Genomic DNA, 10,429 nt, shown 5'->3' on the forward strand with positions numbered 1-10,429 from the left:
TGCAGATTTCCAGAGAACAGCGTTAGCAAACTGATCAATGAAAAGCGTAACTCTGAGAGTTTTATTCATAGGTCACAGTACAGTTTATCAGAACGCTTTTTTCAGATATTATCTGACGATATTTTCCTTTTCACCCTAGCCCTCAATGCGCTCTCATTTATCACTTTGTAGATTCCCAAAAAGTAATGTTAGCAAACTGCTTCATGAAGACTGAGTTGTAACTCAGTGAGATGAATTCACATATCACAAAGAAGTTTCTCAGAAAGCTTCTTTCACGTTTTAATTAAGGATATTTCCTTTATCAGGATAGGCCTTAATGTGATCCAAAGTATCCCTAGTCAGATTCCCAAAGACAGTGGTAATAGATTGCTCCATGAAACGAAAGTGTAACTCTGTGAGTTGAATTCACACATCACAAAGCAGTTTCTCAGACACCTTCTTTCTAGTTTTTATCTGAGGATATTTCCTTTGCAACCATAAGCTTCATTGCACTAAGAAATATCCCCTTGCAGATATCAGGAAAACAGTGTTAGCAAACTCATGAAAAAAACAAAAGTGTATCTCTGTGAGTTGCATTCTCATGTCATAATGCAGTTTCTCAGAATGCTTCTTTCCAGTTTCTATCTGATGATATTTCCTTCTTCACCATAGCCCTCAATGTGCTCCCAAATATCGCTTTGGAGATTCCCAAAAAGTAGTGTCAGCACACTGCTTCATGAAGACTGAGATGTAAATCTGTGAGATTAGGAACATATCACAAAGAAGTTTCTCAGAAAGCTTCTTTCACTTTTTTAATTGGGAATTTTCCATTTTCAAAATAGACCTCAGTGCGATCCAAAGTATTCCTTCTCAGATTCTACAAAGACAGTGGTAATAGACTGCTCCATGAAATGAAAGTGTAATTCTGTGAGATGAATTCACACATCACAAAGCAGTTTCTCAGAAAGCTTCTTTCTACTTTTTATCTGAGACTATTTCCTTTGTAAGCTTCATTGCACTATAAAATATATCATTGCAGATTTCAAGAAAGTAATGTTAGCCAACTGATCAATGAAAAGAAAAGTGTAACTTTGTGAGTTGAACTGGCATGTCACAATGCAGTTTCTCGGAATGATTCTTTCCAGTTTTTATGTGATGATGTTTCCTTTTTCACCATAGCCCTCAATGCGCTCCCAAATATCATTTTGCAGATTTCCCGAAAGTAATGTTAGCAAACTGCTTCATGGAGACTGAGTTGTAACTCTAAGAGATGAATTCGCATATCACAAAGAAGTTTCTCAGAAAGCTTCTTTCACGTTTTTAATTGAGGACATTTCCTTTATCAGGATACATGTCAATGCAATCCAAATATCCCTTCTCTTATTCCTCAGAGACAGTGGTAGTGACTGCTCCATGAAACGGAAGTGTTACTCTGTGAGATGAATTCACACATCACAGAACAGTGTCTCAGAAAGCTTCTTTCTTGTTTTTATCTGAGGATATATTCTTTGTCACTGTAAGCTTCACTGCACTAAGAAATATCCCACTAGGGATTTCAGGAAAACAGTGTTAACATACTGATCAATGAAAAGAAAAATGTAACTCTGTGAGTTTCATTCACATGTCCCAGTGCAGTTTCTCAGAACGCTTCTTTCCAGTTTTTATCTGACAATATTTCCTTTTTAACCATAGCCCTCAATGCACTCCGAAATATCTCTTGTCAGATTCCCCAAAAGTAGTGTTAGCAAACTGCTTCATAAAGACTGAGTTGTAACTCTCTGAGATGAATTCACATATCACAAGGAAGTTTCTCAGAAAGCTGCTTTCACGTTTTTAATTGAGGATATTTCCTTTATCAGTTTAGGTCTCAATGCAATCCAAAGTATCCCTTCTCAGATTCTCCAAAGACAGTGGTAATAGACTGCTCCATGAAATGAAAGTGTAACTCTGTGAGATCAATTCACACATCACAAAGCAGTTTCTCAGAAAGCTTCTTTCTAGTTTTTATCCGAGGAAATTTTCTTTGTCAAGGTAAGCTTCATTGCACTAAGAAATATCCCTTTGTAGATTTCAAGAAAACAGTGTTAGCCAACTCTTCAATGAAAAGAAAAGTATAACTCTGTGAGTTGCGTTCACATGTCACAATGCAGTTTTCAGAACCCTTCTTTCCAGTTCTTATCTGACAATATTTCCTTTTACACCACAGCCCTCAATGCGCTCCCTAATATTGCTTTGCAGATTTCCCAAAAGTAGTTTTGGCAAACTGCTTCATGAAGACTGAGTGTAACTCAGTGAGATGAATTCACATATCACAAAGAAGTTTCCCAGAAAGCTTCTTTCTCGTTTTTTTCTGAGGTTCTTTCCTTTGTCACCATAAGCTTCATTGCACTAAGGAATATCCCATTGCAGATTTTAAGAAAATAGTGTTGGGAAACTGATCAATGAAAAGAAAAGTGTAACTTTGTGAGTTGCATTCACATGTAACAATGCAGTTTCTCAGAATGCGTCTTTACAGGGTGATCAAGGTTTATGAAAAATGGCAATGTCTCCAAATATTCAATACCAGGAGAATATAACTAACTCTAGCATTGATGTCTTTTTTAATTAAAATATGTAATTCAAGACAAAAGCTATTGAAACTTTAAATGATTTTGAGCCTTAAAAAAATGAGATTATGGGACCTGAGTCACTAACAGATAGCTGTAACCTAGGAAGTTGTAGTATTTGTTGCCCTGATTATAAATTAGCCTTTTTCCATTACCTACATTGTATTTTAGAATATTGTAAAAGACTAAGGAATGCCAGAGAAGACCCTTTCCCTCTTTACTTTTGATCTTCGTCATTGATTAACTTCCTTCTTCCTCATGTTACACAAAGACCTCATGACTATTACATTGTCAAAGATAAAATGCTAAAAATACTCATTTAAATTGGAAAAAGAAAACAAGCTGTAACTAATTAATTTGCTGTAACTCATAAATCAACTTTGTATGGGGAAATTTTTAATTCTGCTAAATTTCTTTGTTTTCTGCCTACGTAAGTAAAACCTTAACATTTCAACTTTGGAGGATTGACCTCATTTCCTTGGATTCTGTGTTTCCCAGATGGCCATCTTTAGCTTTGCATTTGAATAAACACTTACACCAGATTCTCATCCTATCTATTATTTCAGGTTGACATTTCTGTTGTCACCATTTTCTCAATTATATTTGTCTTTTGGGTCTTTTTTCTTCAGCATGTCAACACCCTTCTGGTCCCATCTTGTTTGACTTCATGAAAGAAAACTACTATCCAGAGAAGGGATCTCAGGAGGGTGACTCCACTCAGCCATGTTTAAGTATGGTGGTCCAGTTTGATTATGAACCATTTCTGGGCCAGCATTATGGTGCACTCCCATCTACACTGCGGACACTATTATGCTTATATTAAAATTTTCTGACTCCCATCAATATATTTAACAAGAAAGTTGCACTATACATGTCACAGATCCTTTCACATTACTGAGAGAAGAAAAACTTTTTCTTTATTTTGCATGTTTGTATATTATACAGCTATTGATGGTCTGGATGCTGATCTGTGCTTACCACTCAGTACTGTGGACCACAGCAATGAAGATTGTGCTGATTTCAGCTAATCTTTAACACTATACTACTTGCACCTGCACTCAATTTCTGTGATCTCCCTCTTCTCATTACCAACACCAACCCCAGGCTATGCGTTCTATCTCCCATTTTACTTGATCTCCACTTGGGACCCATGATGAAGCCTTTTACATATAAATAAAATATTTCCTACTTAAATATCCTGAAAGGGTTAAGAATTTGTAGTCAAAATGATTTATCTGAGTGATCTTCCTTCACTTGTTACATGAAGATGATGCTAAAAATGGGTATATTTTATGCATACAAATACCTGCTTTCCTTAGACCTCAGTTTTTTCATTTGTAAGACAAAGGGAATAGATCAAGTTTCAATGTATTTCCACATTTAAAACTCTATATTCCCAAAAAATTTTAGGTACATGAAGCAGCAGCTGTAAAAGTCAAATTATAACCCATGCACACAGACCTAAAGAAAATACACAAAATACTATAGGATTCAGGAATTTTGCTTAGCCAGTGTTAAGACCAAGAACTCTCCAGATTCACAGATATTGAATAAGTGATGTTGCTTTTCTTGTCTACTCGGCTATATCCACCCCCATTTCCTAAAATTGTTATCTGTGTACTTTTGAGTATTTTGTATATTGTCATCCGAACTACACAGTAGTTCTAAATTATAGAACATGAGGGAGACTTCTGATTTTGAAGCATGAGTACACTGATAAGTCACAAATTTCAGTTCAGTGCCTCTTTTATCTATTTTAATGCAAACCACATTCTCCAGTCATACCTGGAGTTTGAAAATAGGACTAAATATTGGAGAACTACAGGATTAATAAATTATAATGAGATTATTTTGAGGTTGATATCAAGTCTGGCCCTGTGCTTATCATAGCATGAGCCTAATTGTTTTTCTAAGTTTTATAAAGTCTTACAAGTTTTATATATTTCATCTGAAGGGAAATTGTCAGATAGAATTCAGAATTAGAATTAGACATGCAACACATACAAAAAGTCAAATCTGAGATGACTTTGCTTCAAGTGAGAAAACATGTCTCTGTAATATCCACATTGTAGTCTATCACATCCCTAAATTCACAAAGACTTACTTTATTAAAGAATGAATGTAAAAGAAAAGTGTATTAGTCAGGGTTCTCTAGGGGGACTGAACTAGTAGGAAATATATATGTGTGTGTACACATACACAGACACACACACACACAAAGGGGAGTTTATTAAGTATTAACTCACATGATCACAAAGTCCCAAAATAGGCTATCTGCAAGCTGAAGAGCAACGAGAGCCACTCCGAGTCCCAAAACTGAGGAAATTGGAGTCTGATGTTTCAGGACAGGAAGCATCCAGCACTGGAGAGGGATGTAGGTTGGGAGGCTAGGCCCATCTAGTCTTCTCACATTTTTCTGTCTGCTTTATATTCTGTCTGCATTGGCAGCTGATTAGATGTTTCCCACCCAGATTGAAGGTGGGTCTGCCTTTCCCAGCCCACTGACTCAAATGTTAATCTCTTTTGACAACACCCTCACAGACACAACCAAGATCAATACTTTGTATCCTTCAATCAAATCAAGTTGACATTCAGTATTAACCATCACAAAAAGAGACAGAGCAGGAATGTGAAAGAAGAAAAGGAGCAAACATGGTAGTAACAGCAAGACTGAGAGCATTGAGATAAACATGGGAGTCAAAGATTTGGGAGAAGACAAAATTTTGGATTCTGTAAAGAATAGAAAAATATGTAACAGACACTACTGCTGGATTACAGCTTATTTTGTTCATCTATAAAATGAGATTTATTTGATCTGTGTCCTTCAGGATCTAAATTTACCTAGAGAGAAGACATGGAAAAAATGGAGCTATCTATGACCCTTGTTTACAAGCAGTTTTACTCCAAAGCCACCTCAACCTTCAGCATAGTTACCACCTCCATTAATTAGCCTTTGTCCAGGTACCTGGAGAGAAGTAGGGGAAACAGGCAGCAAAGTTTAAGTTTGCATTATCTGTCAACACTAAAGCACTTCCAGTCAAAATGAAAAAATCTGACAAGCATGACCAACAGTTACAGAAGATTAAAAAGGAAGCTCAGATGATCATAATTTGGGTGGTATATAGATATATTTATTCAAACTTTATTGCATAATTATTCTTTCTGTACAAATATTTTCACAATTTGCTCTCGGATCTGCTTGGTCCTGACTCCATAAATGATAGGGTTAAGGGCATGTGGGACAACCACATACAAGTTAGCCAAAGGAATATGGGTATAGCGGGGAATGTTTTGGCCAAAGTGATGTGTCATAAAAGAAAAAAATACTGATATGTAAAAGCACAGCATAACACAGACATGAGAACCACAGGTATAGAAGGCCTTTAGTCGGGCATCTTGAGAGGGAAGGCGAAAAACAGCTCCAAGGATAAGCACATAGGAAGAAGAAATTAGGATCACATCCACAAAAATATAAGAAATCACCATGAGCCCATAGATTATGTTGATCTTGATAGGTCCACAGGCCAACCGGGCCAGACCCATAGGCTCACAGTATGTGTGAGGTATGATGTTTTGCCCACAGAATGGCAGACGCAGAATGAGAAACACAAATAGGGTTACAAGAACTAAATTTCTTCCAACAACCACAGAAGCTAGGATACTGATGGTTTTATTAGTGAGGATCATGGTGTATTGGAGAGGGTTGTAGATGGCAACAAAGCGGTCATAAGCCATGACCACCAACAGAACAGTCTCCATGCCTGTAAACATGTGAATAGAGAACATCTGAAGAAGGCAGCGCCCAAAGCTGATCTCTTGGACGTTGAACCAGAAGATTCCTAGCATTTTGGGGGTAGTGGATGTGGACAGACCCAGATCAATCATAGACAACATGGCTAGGAAGTAGAACATGGGCCGATGTAGACTGTGTTCGGTTTTGATCACAAAGAGAATGGTCATATTCCCCACAATGGCAATCAGGTATACAATACAGATGGGAAAGCAATCCACATATGTAAAGTTTCCAGTACTGGTATTACTAGCAGGAGAAAGAAGCGGGGATAGAAGTGGGTGTTATTGATAGAAAGCATTCTCCTAGTAAATGTCACTGAATTCCTAAGTAAGAAGGATCTCAATTTCTTTAAGGTCCTCCCTTGTCAAGTTCCTGAAGCAACAGAAAAACTCTTATCAGTGTGCTAGAGGTAATGGTATAGGTGGTTAATTTACAAACATTTGAGATTCACTTCTTTCCAGAGGGTAATAGAGGAAGCCTCTCAACACAGATTATTGTTCTGAGAACCATCATAGGCAATATTGTTCATGGCTTTATGTTTTGTAATCTTTGAGGTATTTGAAAGAACTGGAAAAACTTCATAATGCAATGCATATTTATATTAAGGCATTCCCTTCCATTACTTACCTAAGTAACCCTTCTTTACTTTTTGGGAAATCACCATCCCGTGTGTTCTTCAAAGTGTGGTCTTGAGATCTTTGGGGTTTTCTAAGTACCTTTCCAAAAGCTCACAAGCTCAAAACTATTTTTATGATAGAAAATTTTTAGCCATTCTCACTCTCATTCTCTCATAAGTACATAGTGAAAATTTCCAGAGGTTGTATGAGATGTTACCATAATAGATTAAATGAAATTGTAAATGATTTATGAGATTTCAGCTCTATTATCTTAACTTAGACAATAAAAATATTTGCAAAGGAAAATGATGCCATTCTTACAACTAATTTTCTGAAAAATAGTGATTTTAAAAAAAAGTATCAAATATGTTTTTGTAAAATAGTTTGTTAATATTATTTTAACATTAAACATTTAAATTTTGCTCTAATGTCTAATAATATAAATATTATGGATATAATTCAGGGAAACTAAAACTCTTTGAGTATCTTAATAATTTCTAGAAGTGACAGATTCCTAGTACAAAGGAGAAGTACTACTGTCTGCCACTTTCTATGTTTTGTTATAATATAAGCGTAAGGATCTTATACAGTGACATCACATTAAGTGTAGTTAATCAGTCTCTGTTAGAACTTTCCTGGTTTTAACTCAGCTAAACTGATCAGTGCATTTCTGTTATGGATTAATTGCTAGTTTTGATGCTTCTCAATCTTCATGAACAATCTGGTTTCTCTAAGATCCTGTCATTCTGATTCCCTGATATCCTTCCATTAAAATGCCTTGCATGTATCTGCCAAATTTTGTTTATCTTCCTTGCAATCTATAACATCGATCAGTAATATTAAAAAAAATCCCGTGTCCCAAAATTGTGTCTAGCTTCAGGTGTAAACAGATAAATATTTAGCATATTTTGATATTGAAATCAAAATGTTTTTAAGGACTTTTCATTGCTTCCTTGACAATAACAAGGAAAATTTCCTTATTTTAACTTTGTGTCCCTAAAGACACTGTAAAACTCTGTGGCAACTAATGTAACCTGGATTGTATAATATTTCTGCATGTACTGGCCTTATTTCTATGAAGAAAATAGCTGCAACTAAGAGTTGAGAACCAGGGGTAATCATTGTAATATGCTCAAAACTGCCACATGAATGTTGGCTCCCAGTTGTTCAGTATTCAATTGAATCAGAGTTGGGGTTTGTAATAAGTGTGCTTTTGTTTGTGTGACAGAGAGAGAGAGAAAGAGAGAGAGAAGTTTGGAGAGATAGGCATAGAGAGAGAAATCATGTTTTATTATGTATGTGGCTGCATACACCAGATGTCCTATAACTTTGCCAGGTAGCTATTTTACAGCAGAGGCACACAGGCAAAGGGGTTAATAATTCCCCATTCTATATGAGAAAAACAAGAGCATCTCTTGGTCCCCAAGGAGCTGAGAGAAAATTGAAAAAAGAACATAATGTTTGCCAGTATTGAGGAAAAGATGCCAGGCTGAAAAACCAGAGGGCTGTGGTTTTTGTGATTTCACCTGGAAGAGTCTGAGGAAATAGCTAGGATGATGTGTTGTGAGATTTACGATCCAGAGTCAGCCCAATCTTAAGGGTGGTTGTGTCTTAACATGATACTTTGCCAACTGAGAAAAACATTCCCAGGGAGGTGGCAAAGGAGACGCTTCTCTGACAGTACAATTCAAAGCTGCCACCACATCCACCCTCTCACAGTTTTACCTGAATTCTTGCCTTCTTTCTGTCATAACTTTATGCCACAGTAGCAGATAATGTATGGCCAATAACCTCAAGATCATTTTTTGAGGGCAAATTATTAAGTTTATTCTTCTTTAGATATGCACATTGACAAAGATCCCCACTGGAGTCCATCTGAAAAGAAAAATTCATAATAATTAGCAATTTCTCTCTTATTGTGCTCACCAAAGTTCACATTTTGAACTTGGGATTTTTTTTTTACATTGTTGGTTTTTTTTTTTTTTTCTGACTGTAGTAGAATAGAGATCTTCTGTGGACCTTAAAACTATTCAGACATGGCTTGAAAACCTGTTAAACCATTTACTTGCTTAAGACCCTTAGACAGATACTTTAACCAGATAGATTAGTTTTTTTCTCCTGTAAAAATGACATGATAAATTATAACTAATGTGGTTTATTTTAATGATAAATAAGACCAATGTTTGTATAGGTGCTAGTGCATAGTGTATCCTCAACAAATTATATTTACTTATTTTATTAATGCTCCCAAATATTTTCTTTATTTAATGCAAGATAGCTAAACTAATTCACCTGTTAACAGAAATAAATTATTTCATTGTAATAAGTCCAAATTATGTCACAGTTGGACATAAGATTAGATAAAGGATGGATGGATCAGAAGAGGCCAAAGTAAAGAAACAGCATAGAGTCAGACATTAATATTTATCTCTAGATTTTTATGGATACAAATATTACCTAATACTGCCATTTAGAAAGGAAATAATTTTCTCCCTTATTCTTACAGCTTTCCCAAGCTTGGTGAGACCAAAGCAGTTGATGAATGGACAAAGTGGATAAAGACCTTTATTCAGGCTCTTCTATAACTGTGCCATTGATGGTTCAGTCCAACTGATTTAGCTGATCTAGCAGGTGTATTGTGTTTACAATAAAAATGGCTTGGGTATGGTTCCATAAAGTAGGAGGGATACAGGGAACCAAGTTAAAATTGGCAATATTGAATTCACTCAGACAATGAGGGAAATAGAGAATAAAACTGTACAGACCAAATATGTTAATACCTATGTAATTTTATTTGAATATTGACATAAGTGATACCCCCCACCACCTTAAATACACACATATAAATGAAGTCTGCAATAACATCCTTTTGTCTTATTGACAAGTATTGCCATTCTACTATATGACTGGATTTGTGGTGTTTCAGCTGTGAACAGTGTAAGTGTACTCTGTTAGAGTGTGTGTGTATGTGTGTGTTTGTAAGAGAGGGGGGTGGAGAGTGAGGGGAGAGAGACAGAGAGAGAGATACAGAGACAGAAATTCTGTGCATTACTAATTGGTACACAATTGCCCTCACTTATGGATGTCTGTTCCAATCCCATGCGCTCTGTTGTGTTCCTCTGTGAAGAGAATGGTGTAATGGTGCTTGGGATAATTCCTCAGAAAACTGGAAAAATCTGGCTTCTTCTATCGTCATTTGCTCTCCTCTCCTCTGTATCTTCTCACTTCTCCTGCACAAGCATTCTTACCTCTCTAATATTTCTTCTCCTAGACCTTACTTGGAGCAGAATTGCAACATGAGCCCAGGTTCTTGAAGATGGCGGTTAGGTTTCCCTTCAAGCCTCTGAGCAACAAGCCTGCCTGGTAACGTGGAGAAAACTTTATAGTGAGTGAGAGCATCCCTATAACCAGGCATGTCCCAGAATCCCTGAGCC

General features: G+C 36.4%; 1 protein-coding gene across 1 annotated transcript; it reads right to left on the reverse strand.

The window, feature by feature from the left end:
• Positions 1 to 5,675: 5,675 nt before the first annotated feature.
• On the reverse strand, positions 5,676 to 6,692 carry LOC105523850 (olfactory receptor 52E4-like). Its single transcript, XM_011958878.1, is given in 2 exon segments — positions 5,676 to 6,580; positions 6,583 to 6,692. Coding segments are annotated over 2 exon segments (936 nt in total). The 5' UTR covers positions 6,677 to 6,692; the 3' UTR covers positions 5,676 to 5,738.
• Between the last annotated feature and the right edge of the window lie 3,737 nt (positions 6,693 to 10,429).

The sequence above is a fragment of the Colobus angolensis genome, unplaced genomic scaffold (assembly GCF_000951035.1).
Source record: "Colobus angolensis palliatus isolate OR3802 unplaced genomic scaffold, Cang.pa_1.0 Scaffold478, whole genome shotgun sequence".
In the NCBI taxonomy this organism is placed as follows: domain Eukaryota; kingdom Metazoa; phylum Chordata; class Mammalia; order Primates; family Cercopithecidae; genus Colobus; species Colobus angolensis.